Raw genomic sequence first — 22593 nt, 5'->3', positions numbered from 1 at the left:
ATTTAGGACTGAAAATAGGAAACATTGGTGTCTCAGAACTTGCTCCAGGGTCAACAGTGGCACAGTGCCTTGCAGTACCAAAGACCCAGGTTCAATCCTGATTATGTGTGCTGTTTGTATGTTCTGTGTGTGTGCTAGTTATACGTTCTCCCTGTGGGTTTTCTCCGGTGCTCCGGTTTCCTCCCACAGTCCCAAACGCGTGCAGGTTTGTAGGTTAATTGGCTTCTGTAAATTGTAAAATGTTCCTGGTGTATGGGATAGTGCTGGTGTATGGGGTAGTGCTGGTGTATGGGATAGTGCTGGTGTATGGGGTAGTGCTGGTGTATGGGATAGTGCTGGTGTATGGGATAGTGCTGGTGTATGGGATAGTGCTGGTGTATGGGATAGTGCTGGTGTATGGGGTAGTGCTGGTGTATGGGGTAGTGCTGGTGTATGGGATAGTGCTGGTGTATGGGATAGTGCTGGTGTATGGGATAGTGCTGGTGTTTGGGATAGTGCTGGTGTATGGGGTGATCGCTGGTCAGCATGGACACAGTGAGCCAAAGGGCCAGTCTCCATGCTGTATCTCTAAACTCTAAAGACTAAACTGGAATGTACTAGATTGAGGTTGATGACTTTTTGTTAGATATGATTATTGAAACAAATGTGGGAACATGGAGTTGAAGAGACATCAACAATGATCTCATTGAATAATAATAATAATATCTTTTATTGTCATTGCACGTCAGTGCAACGAGATTTAGTGTGCAGCTCCACTGATGTACAAGAAAGGTAAATAAATACAATACATAAATAAGCAAGCTGAATTGATTGACGTGACCATCTGAGGGAGACTGTCCAAAGGGGGTGGGTGGGGGGGCACTCATTAGGGCCGGTTCAGAGCCGCTATAGCTCTTGGGATAAAACTGTTCCTGAGTCTGGAGGTTCGGGCGTAGAAGGCCTTGTAACGTCTGCCGGAGGGAAGTAGTTGAAACAGACCGTGGCAGGGGTGTGATGAGTCCTTATGGATGCTGAAGGCCTTCCTGAGGCACCGCGTGTGGTAGATTCCCTCCAAGGCTGGTAGCTCTGTAAGAACAAGCAATTGCAGTCTTACAGGCATCTGCAGATCTGTTTCCATTGACATCAGCAGTTGAGTACTTTGGCCATTTCATATGAGAAGGAAATTGTCATGTAATTTGGGGAGAAAGCAAATGCTTATATATATTGTTATTTGCCTCAACAAATGTTTGTTGTTCGACTTCGAGTCTTTATAATAACTCACCAACATCAGTCAAATAGGCAACAAAAAGCCTGCAGGAAATATTCTGCAGACAGAATATCTTACCCTGATGATAGAGTTGTTGCCTCACAGCAATAGGGACCTGGGTCGATCCTGACCTCAGGTACTGTCTATGTGAAGTTTGCACGTTCTCTGTGTGACTGCGTGAATTTCCTCCGGGTGGAATTTCCTCCAGTTTCCTCTCACATCCCAAAGACGTGCGGAATTGTAGGTTAATTGGCAATTATTATCCCTAGTGTGTAGGGAGTGGATGAGATTGTGGAGTAACGTAGCATTAGTATGAACGGGTGATTGATGCTTAGTTTCACTGTTTGTATACACTCGATATCACCTTCTCCACAGCCAACAATGGACCATTGTGGGCTCCACCATTCCTTGATCATCTAGCTGGCTTTACATCTTTCATTCCTTTGTTCTTTGTACCTTTTCATATCTCTCGTTTTCTTCTCCCCTGACTCAGTCTGTTAAAGGGTCGACCCGAAACATCACCTATTCCTTTTCTCCAGAGATGCCGCCTAACCCGCTGAGTTACTCTGGCATTTTGTGTCTATAAACAGAATAGTATTTACACTAAAGTTATGAAGTAGTACTCACCAAAGCAGTGTATAACCCATGTTGATTTGTTTTCCTTACTTTTTGCCAAATGTCTTTGCTTGTTGTGACCATAAGAAAGGCATTTATGTCAGCACAAGAGAACAAACAGTATGTTATTGGTTTAGACGTTTCCTCATGATGAGCTGATTGCTGCATGTTATAATAATGGATATTCCCCATGTGGAGAATATTTAATTGCAGCTAATTTATACGTAATGTGAATGCTGATTTAAAAATAAAGTTATACCAATAACAGGCCAAGATTAATCCTATTATAGCGATTCAAATTTTTGCAATTAACAATACATATTGAAGATACTATTAAGATATGATTTAATTCATGTATTTCATTTAGTGGGGTTTTGTTTAGAGGCACCATGTGAAAACAAGCCCCTCGACCCACTGTGTCTGCGCCGACCAGCGATCGCCCGCACATTAGTTCTATCCTACACAGGTCAATTAACCTACAAACCTGCACGTCTTTGAGAGTGGGAGGAATCCGGAGCACCCGGAGGAAACCCACGTGTTCACACGGAGAACGTACAAATTCCGTACAGACAGCACCCGTAGTCGGGATCGCACCCATGTCTCTGGCGCTGTAAGGTGGCAACTTTACCCCTGTTCCACTGTGCCACCCTGTATGTGCTGTTTGAAAGATGTCACTCACTCCACTCAACCTCTTGCATTGGTAACATGGATTCAATAGGAAAATTGTCTCAAATTCAGCTCAATGAGACGACAGTTTTTATTTTCTGTGCATTACCTGCAGAAACTTATCAAATCCATAATCTTGCTCTTCCTTTCCAAAGCAATGATTGTTAGATGATACGCTTCTCAGTAACACTTAAGAAACGGATGTGTTCTTGCTTATTATTTATCAGGGTCATGATTTAAGGTCAAAAGGATGTGAGCAACGTGGGCGAATATAAGTTTCAGATGTGGCAGACCTCAAAACATGGTCCATTCACTGCAAGAAAGAATAGTATCAATTCAGAATAAATAAATATTTGCAGCTACCTTGCATTTGCTGTTGTTTTAGCAAATGCAGCGCCTTTTTTTAAGCTGCAATCTTTTTTTCTCTCTCTGCAGTTAATGGGAGGTCTGAAGGATATTTGCCGCAAACATATGGGCTCGCATGGAGCTGTGCTCTGCTGCCCCCACGCTGCTATTGCTTTCTGCTCTGCAATTTACAGCAGAGTTGACAGCCACCTGGCTGCACCATTCAGCTAGTCTCTGTAGCTCCTTGGCATGAGTGTGGAGGGTGGGACCTCTCTATTCATGCTTGCATGCCTTTGTCTTTGGTTGGCTCAACGCACTTCACTGCAGAACCGCCTCTAAAAAAAAACCTCCCCAAAGTTGCTTTAGTGAGTACTGAAGACAAAACATCATCACCCAGCTCCTCCTAGAAAACTTGGTGGAATTGTGTTTCTTTTTGGGGGTGGGGGGGGGGGAGGATTTGTATCTGGAGTGAGACTAAGGCAGAGACGGAGAAGTATTTTTGGGAAGATGTCTGACATAACAGTAAATGACCAGTTGGAAGGGATTATATCAGATTTTGAAGGTTTGTGCCTCTATTCTAACTGATAAACCGTGTTAATTTATGATTTAAGCATTGGGATCTTGGAGAATAAAAGTTAATGGCAATGCAGTCAGGAAAGTGTTGTGATTTGTGCTAAATGTTGCTGTTGCCACTGATGAATTATGTGTGGAATCTGTTTGGTTCTAAAGTCAGCAGTAGAATAACATTTGCATCTGGCTTTAAACAAACTAAATAAAGTTTCTGTGCTTATGTTGTATGTCTGTCTGTAGGTTTAAATGTAATAGTTCAATGCAAATCTGCTTTGAACGTGTTGGAAACTACAGCCTTAGATTTCTCTGCTATGCTTTGGGGATAGAGTCGAGTGTTATTTAATCTTTCAAGCAGCATTCTTGGCTGAGTATTCTGCTCCAGCCCTGCACCCCCTCCCTCCCTCCCTCCCCACCCCAAGTACAGACTTCCCTGCTGGATACCACCCTACCACAACTGATAATTCGTGCTTCCTTTCCTTTTCATATTGCAAGGAAACGTCTTGCCTAGGACAGGAAATGGGAATGTTATCTATTCTCTGAACGTGCTACATTTATCTCAGGATATTTATAATAGGGAATCCCTCCAGTCCAGTTAGGGAAGGATCCAAAATGTGTTTGCTTTATACAAGGGACTTTTAGCCAAACATGGGCTTTGCTGCAAATGTACAAATCTTTGTTATCAGGCAGTGTGGAGTAAATGGTTCAACCGGTCAACTAACTGTAACTATAAACATAAGATTAAGAAGAAGGTAGATGCAATGTCTGCTAAACCGCAATCTTTTGTGGACAAACTAGACTTCTAAGGTAGATATTTTTTTCCACAAACATTCAAAGGTCAGTGGTGATGTACTGTGTGTACAGGGAGGGTTGCTGATCAATAAAACAGCAGGAAATTGTACGGCTGGTCACTTAAGTTGTGAGTGAGTGGATCAGTGGGTATATTTTTAGAACCTAATTAAATATTAAATGATTTACTTCATCCATTGATGACCTTGGCACCAAGGAAACATAATTTATTGGATATGTGTGTGTGTTTGATGATACCAAATGAGTCAATATTGAAACTGTTGGCATTTGCCCCCAAACAAAAAAAAACATGAGTGAGTTTAATTGTTAGAGCTGAAAGCACCATGTTCCAAAGTGCATGTACTGTTATCTTCTTTAAGATATACTTTAAATAAAAGTTAATTGTTAATTGCAACAACATGAAATTGCAGATAGATTACACTTTATACAGTAAATTACTGTATACTTTAACCCCAGTAAATTGGAGATGAGCTGGATTATACAAATGTAATTTTTTTTTTAAGCATTGCAATATTAGTTTCAAATGATGATTATTACTGAAAAGTTAGAAGTTGCTTTATTTTTAATTAACATTTTTAAAGTCTCTGCAGACTTCAAAGAACTGCAAATACTGGTATATATGAAAGATAGACACAAAGTGCCTGACAGCAAGTCAGGCAGCATCTCTGGTGAAGAAGGATAGGTGATGTTTTGGATCGGGACGTCTGAAGATGGGTCCCAACCTGAAACGTCACCTATCCTTTTTCTACAGAGATGGCGCCTGACCCATTGAGTTAGGTTACTCTAGCAATTTGTGTCTATCCTCTGTAAGAGGTTTGGTTGAAATTGTACTTGCTGCAACCTTAGAATAGGCTCGTACGACTTGGAAAATTTACAGTTTCAATAATTATATTGTGTCCTCTGGATTTACAAAAGGGTTTCAGATCAAAGAATTAACATTTCAAGAGCAATTATTGCATAAAGGGCCACTTGGGTGTGGCACCATCTTGTAGTCAGGTGAACAAGATAAAATATATTGTTTATGGCTTATGAAAGTTAAGAGAAGCATTCTGGCCAAAATATTTGATGAACCTTTCCATTCCACCTGCGGTTTTCACCAAACTCGCTTCTAATTGAATGGTATTAATATGTGCAGGTACACTTTACATTGCTTCAATGAGTCATCTAATAAGCTGTAACTCTGGCATAGCAATATTGTGTTCTCTGCTGCACCATGTATCAATCTCGTTGCACCATCCAAGTTTGAAGTTGAAGTGAGTTAGCGCATATTCCAATTAGTGATAGAGTCATACAGCGTGGAAACAGGCCCTTTGGCCCCATCAACACTAATCCCACTTACCTGCGTTTCGCACACATCCCTCTAAACCAGTCCTATCCATATACCTGTCTAATTGTTTCTTAAATGTTGCAATAGTCCCTGCCTCAACTATCTCCTCTGGCAGCTCGTTCCATACTTCCAACACCCTTTGTGTGAAAAGGTTACCCCTCAGATTCCAATTAAATATTTCCCCCTTCACCACAAAAACCTGGTTCTCGATTTCCCCGACTCTGGGCAAGAGACTCCTTGAGTCTACCCGATATATTCCTCTCATGGTTTTGTACACCTCTATAAGATCACCCCTCATCCTCCTGCGCTTCAAGGAATAAAGTCCCAGCCTGCCCAATATCTCACAATAGCTCAGACCCTCAAGTCCTGGCAACATCCTCGCAACCTTTCCAACTTGAATTGGAACCAAAAAGACTCCAACTAATTGAGTCAATTAGATACTTATAACAACACTGATGGGCATTTCTCTTGTGTCTCCCACAAACTCTGGTGTTCCCGACAAGTCTCCAGAGATTTGGCGGGAAGATCAGTGGCTAAACCACAGATATAAAACATTTACCTGGAAGATTCTGCTTCTTCAACAAGTGTGGGATGTGATGAGACCAGGGGACTTTGTCATTTGAACAGTTTTCTTGAGCAGTCAGCTTGAATGGCTGGCCATGTTGTAGTTTGAAGAATGAACGTAAGAAATAAAAGCAAGTTTAGTCCAGGTTTATTATTGTCATGAGCACCAATGTACAGTGAAAAGCTTTATTTTGCATGCAGTCGAATCTGATCAGATAAAATAAATGGAAGATAAACACAAAATGCTGGAGCAACTCAGTGGGACAGGCAGCATCTCTGGAGAGAAGGAATGGGTGACATTTTGGACCGAGACCCTTTAGACTGAGATTCAGGCTAGAGGAAGTTTAGAGATATGGATGGATAAGATGTGTAAACAAAAGATCAGACGATGATAAGGAAATGTAGAATGGTTCATGGTTAGCTGAGGGGAAGGTGACAAGGAGGCATACAGTCAATACAATTAATCAGAAGGACAGTGAAACAAGTCGAAGAACAAGTGTTGGAAAGGGACGGAGAGAGAGGGAAAGCAAGGATTACTTGAAGTTAGAGAAATCAAAATTTATACCGCTGGGGTGTAAGCTGCCCGTGCAAAATATGAGGTGCTGTTCCTCCAATTTGTGTTGGGCCTCACTCTGGCAGTGGAGGGGGCCAGGAAAGAAAGGTCAGTGTGGGAAAAGGAGGGGGAGTTAAAGTATTTGGCAGCCAGGAGATCCCGTAGGCCAAGGAAGACTGAGGAGATCCCGTAGGCCAAGGAGGACTGAGCGGAGATGTTCAGCAAAACGATCACCGAGCCTGTGATTGGTCTCTTGAATAACACCCACTCAAAAGCCCTCTCACTGTAAATCTGTGCCCTCCACTTCTTGATTCCTCTACTCAGGAAAAAATACTCTGTGCACCCACCTTATCCATTACCTTCGTGATTTTATACACCTCTACAAGATCATACCTCCTGTGCTCCAAGGAATAAAGTTCCAGCCTGCTCTCTATAGCTCAGGCCCTGTGACTCTAGGCAACATCTTCATAAATCCTTTTTGCACCCTGTCCAGCTTTGTGACATCAAACTCACCTTTACCTGACTTTCCTACTTTGTCGCCAGGAGGAGGCCTGTGGAGATCGGACGGGACTCTGTTTTCAATTATTTTTGGGCCGTAAAACAAGTTCACCATAATAAGCGACAACCACCTGAATCTATATTACATTTGTATCTTCGGTAAAATCCCCAAAACTTGAGAGCGAGAGTGTTATTAAACAGCGATTGAAAGAAATGGTAAGTTAGATGAGTAAAGGACCTGGACAAGGATATGTTTACAGGATGTTTATAAAAGTTGATTTTAACAATTTTACAAAGATTTGCAGTAAACGCTATTAATTTGACAGGTAAAGTTATCCACTTTGTTGTAAAGAGAGATAAACAAGTTGAGCCATGTGCAAGTTACAGTGGCTAGTCTTGAATTGTGTATTTAAATGCAAGAATTGATTTGTGAATTGGTTATAGAGCGGGGAATTTAACCACCCATTGCCTCCAGAATGTATGAGTTGGGGATGTAAATCTTTAAATCTTACAGTTCCTATCCAACCCCACCCACGACTTGTTCCAATGGAGGTTGAATGAGACTTGGCAACAAATCTACTCCAACGAGACGGATTGCTCCTATGATGGTTTTCATGAGGCTACATATCCCCTGTATCTCTCTTTCAGATTCCAGACGACACATAAAGTCACACAGCACTGAACCAGATCCTTGGCCCAACTCATCCATTCCGACCAAGATGCCCCATCTAAACTCATCACATTTCCCCGCGCTTGGCGCAGATCCCTTAACATTTCCGATCCATCCATGTACCTGACTAGATGTATTTTAAATGTTGTTATTGTGTCTTCCTCAATTACCTCCTCTGACTGCTCTTTACATGTATCCACCAACTTCTGTGTGAAAAAAGTCACCCTTCAGATTTTTATAAAATCTTTTACCTCTCGCACCTTAAAACTATGCCCTCGAGTTCTTGATTCCCCAACCCTGGGAAAATGAATCTGTGCATTTTAACTCTCCTTCCCATTCCCATACTGACCTTTCTGTCCTGGGGCCCTTCCACTATCAGAGTGCGGCTACACGCATAGTAGAGGAAGAGCACCTCATATTTCGCTTGGCCAGCTTACAACCCAGCAGTATGAAAATTGATTTCTCTCATTTCAAGTAACCCCTGCATTCTCTCTCCTCCCTGCCTCGCCCTCGTCGTCCTACTAGAGTCCACTGTTCGCAGCCATGTAATAATAATAATAATGGATGGGATTTATATAGCGCCTTTCTAATACTCAAGGCGCTTTACATCGCATTATTCATTCACTCCTCAGTCACACTCGGTGGTGGTAAGCTACTTCTGTAGCCACAGCTGCCCTGGGGCAGACTGACGGAAGCGTGGCTGCCAATCTGCGCCTACGGCCCCTCCGACCACCACCAATCACTCACACACATTCACACACAGGCAAAGGTGGGTGAAGTGTCTTGTCCAAGGACACAACGACAGTATGCACTCCAAGCGGGATTCGAACCGGCTACCTTCCGGTTGCCAGCCGAACACTTAGCCCATTGTGCCATCTGTATCCCTTCATTGTCAGTTCTTCCCCCCAACAATGGGCCATAATGGGCTCCACCCTTCCATGGTCATCTGTAGCCGACCCTGATTTCTTCTGACCTTTACCTACCTCCAGTTCCCCTCCCCTTCAGTCACCTGACCCACTGAGTTACTCCAGAACTTTGTGTCTATCTGTGCATTCCCGCTATCTATTCTCTTCATGATTTTATACACCTGATGTTGGATCAAATGTTCAATTTGTAGTAATATTGATACTCGTGTAGGAATTTGTGATGCCAGTTGACCTCATTTTGATTTGGAAAATAAAATTGGGACAAGTCATTTATTAGAAGTCTCTTTTACCGCTTAATACAATCATGGCTGAATCTGTGACATAACTCCTCTTCATATCTCTTCGGTTAATAACATTTCCTCAATTTCCGATTTTAAAACTGAAAATTGGGCGTGTAAGAATGAGTTATTGTGGAAAGGTTCTGAACCTTGAGCCGTTTGTGTATGCAGGTGTGTTTGTGGATTTCAAAAGGAATTAGATCTAATGTTGAACCTTGATCTAGTTCCTTATTATCCCCCAAGTTTTGTTGAGAAAGATTTTTCTTTACTAATAAACTTTATTCAGAATAAATAATATATACTTAAAAAAAAATAAGACACAGAGTCCTGGAAAAAATGCAGTGGGTCGGGCAGCGTCTGGAGAAAATGGATGTGTGACGTTTCGGATCAAGACCCTTCTTGCTATCCATGTTCTCCAGCGATGCCACCTAATCCGCTGAGTTATGCCAGCACGTTGTGTCTCTTTTTGTAAACCAGCATCTGCAGTTACTTGTGTATACAAAACAAAGGCTGTGCAGGAGCTCTTCACACATTCTCAGTGTCATACATTCATTACCGTCATAGTGTTTGCGTGCTATCCAGACAAAGACAAGATTATACCTGATTATAATTAAGACGTTCACAGTGGACAAATAAAGGGTAAAAGGTACAACATTTAATGCAAGATACTGTCCATTTAATGTCTGAAGAAGGGTTTCGGGCCGAAACGTTGCCTATTTCCTTCGTTCCATAGATGCTGCCGCACCCGCTGAGTTTCTCCAGCACTTTTGTCTATGTCCATTTAAATATAGTTCAAAGGTTTCTAATGAGGTCAGGACCTTCCAAGGATATTGGCAGTTAAATAAATTAATTAGATCTTTTAACAATTGTTTTAATTTATTTCGGTGGATTAATTGCTTTTAAATAGTTTGTTTTTAACAGTTAATATATATCTTAATTGATGATGGCTTTAGACTGTCACAGGCATAGCTTAGCAACTGATTTTGTTCCCACTTGGCTCATAGGTTCATAAGTTATAGGAGCAGAATTGATCATTCGGCCCATCAAGCCTACCCCACAATTCAATCATGGCTGATCTACCGATCATCCCTATTCCCCTGCCTTCTTCCCAAAACCCCTTGCACCATGGAATAGTACAACACAGGAATGGGCCCTTCAGCCCACAATGTCTATCCCAAGCAGTTAAATAGTTAGCACAGTTAAACTAATTTTCTCTCCCTGTATGTGATCCATATCTCTCTATTCCCTGCATATCCATGTGGCTTTCTAAAACACTCTTAAATGTCACTATCGTATCTGCCTCTCTCACCAACCCTGGCAACAAGTTCCAGGCATCACCACATTCTGTGTTTACAAAAAACATGGCCTGCACAATTTCGTTAAACTTTGTCTCTCTCATCTTAAAGTCTGCCCTTTTCTCTTGGGGAAATGGTTCTGACTGTCTATCCTGTCTATGCATCTCATAATTTTATATAGTTCTATCAGGTCTCCCCACAACCTTTTAACTTGCGAAACATTCTGCTGGGATGCAAATGCCCATTTGTGTTTCTTGCAAACATTTGTGAAACTGAGTAAAAGCCCTTGTCCACATGGGTGCTAATTTAATGTGTCTTTACATGTAGTTCCCGTCGAGCGCTATGCGCAAAGTTCACATTTGCTGAGAAGCAAATCAGAGGCTAAAGAACTCTGGATAGACACGAGATGCTGAGTAACTCAGTGAGACAGGCAGCATCTCTGGAGCAAAAGAATGGGAGACTTCTTCAGACTGATGTCAGGGGATAGGGAGATACATAGATAAGGAAGTGTAAAGTGTGAAAGGACAAAGGGGATGGTGATCAAGGAGAATGTAGAATAGATTGTTAGCTGGGAGAAGCTAAGAACAAAGTAAACAGAGATTGTCGGGGACAGTCAGACTGGTTGAAGAACTGGGAAGGGATGGAGAGAGGAAAAGCAAAGCTTACTTGAAGTTAGAGAAGTCAATGTTCATACCACTAGGGTGTAAGTTGCCCAAGCGAAATATGAGGTGCTATTCTTCCAATTTGCACTGGGCCTCACTCTGACAATTGAGGAGGTCCAGGATAGAAAGGTCAGTGTGGGAATGGGTTGGGAGTTCAAGTGTTTAGCAACCGGGAGATCAGGTAGGTAAGGCGGACTGGGCAGAGGCCTTCAGCGAAACGATCGCCGAGCCTGTGCATGGCCTTGCCGATATACAGGAGTCCACACCTGGAACAGAAGATATAGTAGATGATGTTGGAGGAGGGGCAAGTGAACCTTTGCCTCGCCTGAAAAGAATGTTGGGGTCCTTGGATGGAGACGAAGGGGGAGGTATAGGGACAGGTGTTGCATCTCCTGTGGTTGCAGAGGAAAGTACCTGGGGGGGGGGGGGGGGGGGGGGGAGTTTGGGTGGGATTGGACGAATTGACCAGGGAGTTGCGGAATATTCGCCCCCTTCCTTCCCCAATCTGTAGGAAGATCAGTCAGCATCTATGGAGGGAAATCGACAATATTCTGTGCCTGGGTTATAAAGACTTCATCATATCAATAATATCCACTCAGTCTGCCAGATATGGTTGAACATCCAATCAGCTAGGAAGTTCAAGGTTGCGTTTTGGCTCTCTCCTCAATAAAAGGAGATTATAAATTTATTTCCCAGAGAATAGTTGTTGGGATCAGATGGTCCAGAATGTTTAGGTTCCCCTCTACCTTCTGTTACAGTGCAGGACACATGGTAAAGGAACGGCTTTGAAATTGGAATAATTTTGGATCATGGTGGGCGGCACAGTGGCGTAAGGGCAGAGTTGCTGCCTTACAGCGCCAGAGACCTGGGTTTGATCCTGACTATCAGTGCTGTCTGTATGGAGTTTGTACATTCTCCCTGTGACCGCTTGGGTTTTCTCCGGGTGCTCCGGTTTCCTTCCACAATCGTACACAGACAAAGACGTACAGGTTTGTAGGTTAATTGCCTTCTTTAAATTGTCCCTGGTGTGGGACGACAGATGGCACAATGGGCTAAGTGTTCGGCTGTCGACCGGAAGGTAGCCGGTTCGAATCCCGCTTGGAGTGCATACTGTCGTTGTGTCCTTGGGCAAGACACTTCACCCACCTTTGCCTGTGTGTGAATGTGTGTGAGTGATTGGTGGTGGTCGGAGGGGCCGTAGGCGCAGATTGGCAGCCACGCTTCCGTCAGTCTGCCCCAGGGCAGCTGTGGCTACAGAAGTAGCTTACCACCACCGAGTGTGACTGAGGAGTGAATGAATAATGCGATGTAAAGTGCCTTGAGTATTAGAAAGGTGCTATATAAATCCCATCCATTATTATTATTATTATTAAGATAGTGTTAATGTGTACGGGGCAATCATTGGTCGGCACGGACTCGGTGGGCAAAGGGTTTGTTGAATGCTGTATCTCTAAACCCTAAAGCCTAAAATGGGGCATATTTCATGAACTGACCTACACTGTGTCAAACCTTGGGATGAAAACCATCTGGACCTGCCAATTTATCACCTTTCGAGTCACTAACTTTTGTTTTCTTTACTCTAATGAGGATGCATCCCGTCGCATCTAGAATATGTATCTTTCTCACACTACTCACTCATTTGAGTTCTTGTCTCCTCTTCCATGTTCTCTTGTAATTTATTCTATCAGAAAGTAATTAATGTAGGAATATCCTTACTTTGTAATCCATTGTTATGTTGATTACTGTGAGTGAAGTTCTCCGTGCAAAGTTCTCTTAAAATAAAAGATTTGTCATATATTGCAGTTGATTAGCTGCCAAAATCATAAAAACAAGTTGAAATTAAACCATAAATAAGTTGAAATTTAATTCTCTGGATAAAAATAAGCCATGTGCCCTTTACACATGACATCGTGATATGAAAATAAGCCAAAACCTTGAATGTCTGTGGATTGCTTTTAACTCTCAGAAAAGTGCCAACATTTTCAAAGTCTGAGTCTTTATTTTAATCTTTTGAGTCTGTTTCAAGATTGATGTTGAATAACTTATTGCACATTATATCTTTTGTGCACATTAATGTTTATTTAAGGCTCGTCCAAGGGTGAACATGGTTCAGTAAAATGACCGCCCTTTTGTCTTCATTGGCAGCAAGTGAATCCCAGTTTTGGGAGTCAGTCCCAGATCCAAGCATGGACGTTTACAGGCGAGTTAATAGCTGTGAGATTTACCTCAGAAAGATCCAATGAGCTGTTTTGAAACAATGTTATCAGATTATGAAAGGCCAGATAAGCAGGGCATTGTGCGCTATTTGCGGTCCAACATTGTTTTAAAAATAGGCAACATCAGATCGCAGATCTACCCAAATTACTAAAAATTCTCTCTCGGTGCTACATGTCGTGAGAATAAGGAACAGGAGGTAGACTGTTTGGCACCTTGAACCATCCCTTACCATTCAGTACAATCATGATTGAACTGATCTAGCCCAGGCTTTATTTGATCCCCACAATCTGTTTTGTTTCCCTCCTTAATCCAAAATCTATTCCAGTTTTCTGTACTCAATGATTGTACATCCACTGCCCTGTGGAGGGATGGAGTTTGAGGAGGAGATTGCCAAAGATTCTGAAGCTTCAAATATTTTAGGCCTCGATTGATTGACCATTGATGGACGATGTTTCGGGTCGGGACCCTTCTTCAGACTTCAACACATCAAAACATTCTGCGACATAGTTGGGCAAGCCTAGGCCGCCTACCATCCAATTTGCTCGGAACGTTCGTTGCTTTATCCTTAATAAAAATATTTCAAATTTATTTCCTGGAGAATAGTTGCTAAGAAAACTGGTGCAGTCTGTTTGGCTTTCCTCAACTCTCTCTGACAATTCCAGACACGTGCTGAAGGGGCGGTTTTGAAATTGGGATAATAGTGAGGTATCTCTGATGATCTCACTTACTGCTAGTCTTGGGATGGACCTGACAATTTATCACCTTTTAATGTCACACTTTTTATTACTTTAATTTTCATCAGACATTTGTGTGCACACTGAGAGATGAACTCTCAGGGTATCTCAAATAGAATAATAGGAATTGGTTTAAATGATTCATAGCAACAGCATTGATGTGCATAGGGATCTTGGGGTCCAAGTATTCAATTCAATTCAATCAATTCAATTCAAGTCTTTAGCTCCCTGAAAGTGGCAACACAAGTAGATAGCATGGTATGTATGCCTTCATTGGTTGGGCTTTAAGTATAAGAGTCAGGAAGTTATGATGGAGCTCTATAAGACTTTGGTTATGTCGCATCTGACGTATTGTGTGCAGTTCTGGTTACCCCTTTAAGGAAATGATATGGAGGTTTTGGAGAGGAGGTTTATCACAATCATGCCTGGTTTAGGGAGTATCAGCTACAGCAGGGGTCGGCAATCTACGGCCCCTGGGCCGAATGCGGCCCATAACCCGAAATCATCCGGCCAGCTGGCGGATTTATTTTACCCGTAGTCATTCATCCGGCCGGCCGAGCGTGGTTGAGCGCCGAGCTCCGGCTGTACCACATCATGCGCAAAGCCGCCAGCACAGCCGCGCACCTTCTGTGAACACGATTAAGAAAGAACTGCAGATGCTGGAAAAATCAAAGGTAGACAAAAATGCTGGAGAAACTCAGCAGGTGAGACATGCAAGGATTGCATGAGCCTGTCTCACCCGCTGGGTTTCCAGCATTTTTGTCTACCTTCTGTGAACACGTGAATTGATGCCTGCCATCCGGGGCGGGATGGGGGCGGGATCCATGTGTACACGTGATAGATGTAACCCGCTATCCGCTCACAGACATGCATCCCAGCCCCTATGCAGAACAAGATTGCTGAACCCTGAGCTACAGGGAGAAGTTGGATATACTTGGATTGTTTTCTCTGGAATGCCAAAAGTTATGGGGAGACCTGATAGAAGTATATAAAATTATGACAGACGTAGATGAGGTAATAATAATAATAATGGATGGGATTTATATAGCGCCTTTCTAATACTCAAGGCGCTTTACATCGCATTATTCATTCACTCCTCAGTCACACTCGGTGGTGGTGAGCTACTTCTGTAGCCACAGCTGCCCTGGGGCAGACTGACGGAAGCGTGGCTGCCAATCTGCGCCTACGGCCCCTCCGACCACCACCAATCACTCACACACATTCACACACATTCACACACAGGCAAAGGTGGGTGAAGTGTCTTGCCCAAGGACACAACGACAGTATGCACTCCAAGCGGGATTCGAACCGGCTACCTTCCGGTTGCCAGCCGAACATTTAGCTCATTGTGCCATCTGTCTTCTGGTAGACAGTCTGAACCTTTTTCCTAGGATGGAAATGTCAAGGAATAGAGGGCATAGCTTTAAGGTGAGATGGGCAAGGTTTTTACAAAGAAGGTGGAGGGTGCCTGGAATGGGGTTCCAGGGGTATGGTGGATGCAGATATGACAGTGACATTTAAGAGGATTTTAGATAGGCACATGGATATTCAGGGAATGGAAGGATATGGATCATGAGCAGGTAGAGGAGATGAGTTTAACTTGGCATCATCTTCAGCACAGACATTGTGGGCTGAAGTGCCTGCTTCTGTGCTGAACTGTTCTATGTTCTATGTTCTAAATGCTGGCCTTGTCAGCATTGCCCACATACCAAGAAATAAACAAGTAAAATAACATTACTGTCGAAGGCTCACAACCAAAATGGATGTTAGATTGTTGCTACTGGACCCATTTGGCAGCACTTCAGCTTCAGGGCCACTCGAACTATTGATATAGTATCATGGTACGTTACTTTAATACATGTTCACTAAATTTGTTGTAATTTAATTGAATAAGATAAGGAGGAATTTATTTAGTCAGAGGGTGGTGAATCTGTTGATTCATTGCCATAGACGGCTGTGGAGGCCAAGTCATTGGATATTTTTAAGGCGGAGATTGACAGATTCTTGATTAGTAAGGGTGTCGGGGGGTTATGGGGAGTAGGCAGGAGAATGGAGTTGAGAGGGAAAGATAGATCAGCCATGATTGAATGGTGGAGTAGACTTGACGGGCCAAATGGCTTTATTCTGCTCCTATAACTTCTGAACATGTGAACAAATTCAAATTTATTAATGAATATCCTTTTCAGTCCTGAGCATCTCTCCTCACTAATTGAATCAATCCTGCCAATATTATGTGGAGACAAAAAGTGCTGGACCAATTCGGCAGGTCAGGCAGCATATCTGGAGGACATGGATAAACAAGGATCCTGACCCAAATGTCATCTATTTACGTCCATCAGCGATGCTACCTGACCCACTGTCTTACTCCAGTTACATATATAGGTGACATTTCAAGTCATGGGCCATTTCTTCAAACTGAAGAAAGGTCCTGACCCGAAAAGTCGCCCATTCATGTCCTCCACAGATGCTACCTGACCCAGTGAGTTAATTCAGTTACTTAGATATGTGGTGATTCAGGTCAGGGACATTTCTTCACTGTGAAGAAAGATTCCGACCGAAATGTCACCTATCTGTATTGTCCAGAGATGCTGCCTAGCCCACTGAATTACTCCAGCATTTGTGTTGTACACATTATTCCAGCATCTGGAGGTCCTTGAGTCTCGAATATCTTCATGACACTCTTTAAGGAATTATTCTGCCTTTGCTACGATATTTTATTGTAAAAGTATGTTATGTATGTCAAGATATCCTTGCTGACATCTTAGTTCTTATGGATGAATTAGCGGAAGAAACACTAGCTAGACTTGCTTGACAGTCTGCGAGTATGAAATCATGGAAAGATTGGTGAAGTCTGATCAGAAAGCCTGACCTATCCAGCTTGAAATATGCTGCGGAAGTAACTGATACTAAATTCAGCACATCTTTAGTTTAGTTTATTGTCATGTGCACCAAGGTACAGTGAAAATCTTTTGTTGCATGCTAACCAGTCAACGGAAAGACAATATATGATTACAATCGAGCCGTTTACAGTGTACAGTTGTATGATAAAGAGAATAACATTTAGTGCAAGATAAAGTCTCGAAAAGACCGATTAAAGATAAATCAAAGGTCTCCAATGAGGTAGTTGGTAGGTCAGAACCACTCTCTAGTTGATAGAAGGATTCAGTTGCCTGATAACAGCTGGGAAAAAACTAGAGGTGTATGTTTTCACACTTTTAACCTCTTACCTAATGGGAGAGAGGAGAAGAGGGAGTGACTGGGGGTGAGGCTGGTCCTTGATAATGCTGGTGGCCTTCGTGCAACGTGAAGTGTAGATGGAGTCAATGGAAGGGAGGTTGGTTTGTGTGATGGTCAAGGCTGCGTCCGCAATTCTGTGCAATTTCTTTTTGTGCATTCCAGTGAAATGCAGCATGTCTTTTTACAATTGCTTCATGAAGCATGTTACAGGAATTCCTTAAGGCAACAATTTATCTCAATTGCTCTCAATAATGACCAGTTATTCAAAGTTCTGAGCCTTGTTTGTGATGAAAAAGGATTAATGACATGTGTGCAGGTGATAAGCTTGTTGGCATTAGGGAGTGCAGTTACATAATTTAATTTATTTCAAAGTTTCATTCCCATATCTGTTACATTTCCCCTTTTTGTACCGCACAGAAACAGTGTTTTATCAAATGGGCAGCGGAGAAGGTATATGTTGCAGTGTGAGCAAAACTATGTTTGGGATTAGGGAAGAAAAATAGTTAATATAGTGGAGATAGATGTGTGTAATGTGCAGAGTAAGCTTGCCTGGAGTATGTGGGTGGCTTTGCATGTACTTGGTACGGTAGCTTTCTACAGATTTGATGAGTATAGGAGCAGGGAGGTTCTACTGCAGTTGTACAGGGTCTTGGTGAGACCACACCTGGAGTATTGCGTACAGTTTTTGTCTCCTAATCTGAGGAAAGACATTCTTGCCATAGAGGGAGTACAGAGAAGGTTCACCAGACTGATTCCTGGGATGTCAGGTAGTTGAGGTCAGTTCTTTGGCTATATTTAAGAGGGAGTTAGATGTGGCCCTTGTGGCTAAAGGGATCAGGGGGTATGGAGAGAAGGCAGGTACAGGATATTGAGTTGGATGATCAGCCATGATCATATTGAATGGCGGTGCAGGCACGAAGGGCCGAATGGCCTACTCCTGCACCTATTTTCTATGTTTCTATGTTTCTATGTACTATGAATTGACTTCAGAAAGATTTTTTGCATTAAGTTTTAGATAGGTGATGAGGAGGAATTTCTTTCGTACAATGGGTGGTGAATCTGTGGAATTCTTTGCCACAGATTGCTGTGGGAGGCCAAGTCAATGGATATTTTGAAGGCGGAGTGGCAGATTGTTGATTAGTACGGGTGACATAGGTTATGGGGAGAAGGCAAGAGCATGGGATTGAGAGGGAAGGATAGATCAGCCATGATTGAATGATGGAGTAGACTGGATGGGCTAATCCTGCTCCTAGAATGTATGAACATGAAGTTGGATAAGAAGGTATTTGAAATGGGAGCTGTCTGTGCACAATATTGAATGTGAACTGATTAATTTATCACTCCACGTTACTTCAAGAGATTTTATAAGTACATAAGAGGGAAAAGGGTAACGAGAGGGAGAGTGGGACCCCTCAGGAATCAAAGCGGTCAACTCTGTGTGGAGTCACAGGATATGGGCAAGGTCCTCAATGAGTATTTCTTCTTTGTATTTACGGAGGAGCAAGAGAGGAGGATGGAGGTACTTAGGGCAGCCAATGGAAGTGTCCTGAGAGCAGTCAGTGTTACAGTCGAAGAGGTGCTGAAGTATCATATCGTGTATGAAGGTAGATAAATCTCCAGGGCCAGACCATATAGATCCGAGGACATTGTGGGAAACCAGAGAGGATTCCATCAGCCAGAGTATTGAGTACAGAAGTTGGGAAGTCATGTTGCAGTTGTATAAGACGTTGGAGTGTTCTGTTGTGGGCACCTTGTTATAAGAAAGATGTTCTCAAGCTGGAAAAGGGGAGATTTACGAGGATGTTGCCAGGACTAGAGGGTCTGAGCTATAGGGAGAGGTTGAGTAGGCTGGGACTCTTCCTTGGAACGCAGGAGGATTTGGGGTGACCTTATAGAGGTGTATAAGATCATGAAAGGAATAGATTGGGCAGATGCTCAGGTCTCTTGCCCAGAGTAGGTGAATCGAGAACCAGAGGACATAGGTTTAAGGTGACTGGGAAAAGATTTAATAGGAATCTGAGGGGTAACATTTTCACACAAAGGGTGGTGAATGTATGGAACAAGCTGCCAGAGGAGGTAGTTGAGGCTGAGACTATTCCCACATTTAAGAACCAGTTTGACAGGTACATGGATAGGACAGGTTTGGAGAGATGTGGACCAAATGCAGGCAGGTGGGACTAGTGTAGCTGGGACATGTTGGTCGGTGTGGACAAGTTGGGCCGAAGGGGCAGTTTCCACAATGTATCACTCTCTGACTCCATGACCTCTCCCGCAAGTCTGAAGATGCCTTTACAATTTATTCCCTGCCTCACTTGAAAGTATTTACTTTCACGGTATAATGTATTCCATTTCCTTCTATTGATCTGTGCGTTGAATTGTTTGACCTTGCAGGTAACTCTTCCCATTTTTGTTTGTTGCAATTCTATTTTCTCTTGTCATGCTTCTAAATCTGACTTCCAGGGAATTGAAGGAGCTACCTTTTAAACATAGGCATCTAACTATGCTGAGGTGTCAAAGCAATGTCATTGAATTGAAAGATGAAAGATGAAAACAGGCCCTTCGGCCCTCAAGTCCATGCCGGCCACAGGTCACTTCTTCACACTAGTTTTACGTGGTCCTGCTTTCTCATTCACTTCTTACCCACTGGGAACAATTAACTAACAAACTTGCACGTCTTTGGGATGTGGGAGAAAACCGCAGCACCCGGAGAAAACCCGCACAGTCACAAGGAGAATGTGCAAACTCCATGCATTCAGCACCCGAGGTCAGGATCGAACCCGGGTCTCTGGCGCAGTGAGGCAGCCGCTCTCCAAGCTGCGCCATTGTGCTGGTTATTGAGTGAGGCTGCTGGGGTTCCTTGAAAAGAGCAAGTAAAAATGTTGGATGCAAGGAACTGCAGATGTTGAAATCTTGAGTAAGAAACAAAGTGTTGGAGGAACTCAGCAGGTCGGGCAGCATCTGTAGGGGGAATTGACAAGTGACATTTTGGATCAGATCTATAGATGGGTCCTGACCTGAAACATCATCTGTCCATTCTTTCTACAAATGCATCCTAATCTAATGGAGTTCCTAAAGCAATACTATGTTCCTTTAGACTGTAGAAATACAGCATGGGAACAGGGCCTTTGGCCCACCGAGTCCATGCCGACCAGCCATCGTGGCCCTGTACATTGCCACGATCCTACACCTTGTGGACAAAATACAACCTGTATCGAAACCAATTAACCTACAAACCAGTGCGCCCTTGGAGTGTGGGAGGATACTGGAGCACACACACAGAGAAAACCCACATGGTCACAGGGAAAACGTACAAACTCTCAGGATTGAACCCTGGTGCTAGTCTGGCGCTGTAAGGCAGCAACTCTACCGCTGCACCACTGTGATGCCCCAAATGGTGATGTTGATCTATTGACTTCCATCCCACAACACTGTTGCGTTTGAAAGCCCTTCGCTGCGTTCTTCAGTCAGTGTGGTGTTGAACCTGAGGATCGCCTGCAGATGGTGGCCTAGCTATGTGGCAGCTTTGGCTGTGTCGGTGGTGGAGCTTTGGGAGGGGCTAGCGTAGAATAACTGGCACCTGGTCCCAGTGCAGCCTGTAAGTTAACATATAACACAGAAAAAAAGCCCTTCCTCACACAATGCCGGTGCCGAACTAGATGCCAAGACCAGTCTGAAGAAAGGGTCTGACTCGAAACATCACCTATTCCTTTTCTGCAGACACGCTGCCTGGGCTGCCCAGTTACTCCAACATTTTGTGTCTACCTTCAGTATAAACCAGCATCTGCAGTTTCTTCCGCTATGCCAACAGGTTTGTAGGTTCATTGGCTTTGGGAAAAATTGTCCCTAGTGTGTAGGATAGTGCTGGTGTACACGAATCGCTGGTCGGCGCGGACTCGGTGAGCCAAAGGTGCCTGCAGGTGAACCTGGTAAACCTCATCCTCATTCTATCTAAAGCCTCCTTATCCTTCCTGTAATGGGGTGACCAGAACTCCAAGTGTGGTCTAACCTATGTCCTGTAAAGGTGCATCATGACTCTTATACTCAATGCCCTGACAAGTAAAGGCAAGCATACCATAAGCCTTCTTTAGCTGTGTGGCAGCTTTGTCTTTCTCAGTGGTAATACTTTGGGAGCGGCTAATGTAGAAAGATTGCCAGCTTGTTCCACTGCAGCTTGTAATTTGAATTCCTCTGCACATGGCGTGAGTCAAGTACATTCGCAGCAACGTTATTTTTAACTTTTTGCAACTTTTGGATTATAAACAAATCTGACTCGACAAACCACTCACCACTCGAAAAGCAGCCTTTAGACTTTAGAGATACAGTGCGGAAACAGGCCCTATGACCCACTGAAACCAGCGATCACCCAATACACTGGCATTATCCTACACACTGGAGACAATTTACAATTTTACCAAAACCAATTAACCTACAAACATGTATGTCTTTGGAGTGTGGGAGGCAACGGGTGAAAACCCACGTGGTCACGAGGAGAACGTACAAACTCTGTGCAGACAGCACCCATAGTCGGGATCAATCCCTGGTCTCAGTAAAAATTGTATGGATAGTGTGTTGGATAGTGCTAGTGGGCGGGCTGATCGCTGGTCGGCACAGACTCGGTGGGTTGAAGGGCCTATTTCCGTGCCGTATCTCTTAAAATCTTAAAATCTCTTCCCCTCATGATCGTATACACCACTATAAGTTCACCTCTCACCCTTGTGCGCTCCAAGGAATAGATTCCTAGCCAATCCAACCTCTCCCTACATCTCAGGCCCTGCTGTGATTTAGCTAGGAACTGCTAGGAATTTCCTTGAGTTACAGCAGGCTCATCTATGCTAATGCCAAAGTCCAGGATTGCCAACCTGCAATTGCCAGGAGATACCAAGCTGACCTTCCAATGCTTGACCATTGCAATGAACAGGAAATGTATAACTGAGAATGATATGACACATCTTTTGTTTAATTACTAGCATAGAAACATAGAAAATAGGTGCAAGATTCGGCCATTCGGGCCTTTGAGCCAGCACCGCCATTCAATATGATCATGGCTGATCATCCAAAATCAATATCCAGTTACTGCTTTCTCCCCCATATCCTTTGATTTTGTTAGCCCTATATCAACTCTCTCTTGAATACATCCAGTGAATTGGCCTCCATTGCCTTCTGTGGAAGAGAATTCCACAGATTCACAACTCTCTGGGTAAAAATATTTTTCCTCATCTCAGTCCTAAATGGCCTGCCCCGTGGGTTTCCTCTGGGTGCTCCGGATTGCTTCCACACTCTAAAGACGTACAGGTTTGTAGGTTAATGTGTAGGGTAGTGTTAGAGTACGGGGTGATTGTTGGTCGATGCAACCTTGGTGGGCCGAAGGGCCTGTTTCCGCACT

At 43.3% G+C, this 22593-nt stretch overlaps 1 protein-coding gene across 4 annotated transcripts in view; it reads left to right on the top strand.

Annotated features, from left to right (window-relative positions):
* septin9 (septin 9) overlaps positions 1 to 22593 on the top strand; it is a 311371-nt gene that overhangs the window by 132278 nt on the left and 156500 nt on the right. Inside the window, exon 1 of one of the 4 annotated variants that reach the window (XM_033044634.1) lies at positions 3228 to 3434. The exons of the other annotated variants lie outside the window; for them this stretch is intronic. Coding sequence (XP_032900525.1) covers positions 3380 to 3434 — 55 coding nt within the window. The 5' untranslated portion in view covers positions 3228 to 3379. Of the gene's footprint in view, positions 1 to 3227; positions 3435 to 22593 lie in introns of those variants that run through there. 4 annotated transcript variants of the gene reach the window in all.

The sequence above is a fragment of the Amblyraja radiata genome, chromosome 26 (genome assembly GCF_010909765.2).
Source record: "Amblyraja radiata isolate CabotCenter1 chromosome 26, sAmbRad1.1.pri, whole genome shotgun sequence".
In the NCBI taxonomy this organism is placed as follows: domain Eukaryota; kingdom Metazoa; phylum Chordata; class Chondrichthyes; order Rajiformes; family Rajidae; genus Amblyraja; species Amblyraja radiata.
Note: the sequence above shows the minus strand (reverse complement) of the source record. Positions and strands in the feature narration are given on the sequence as shown.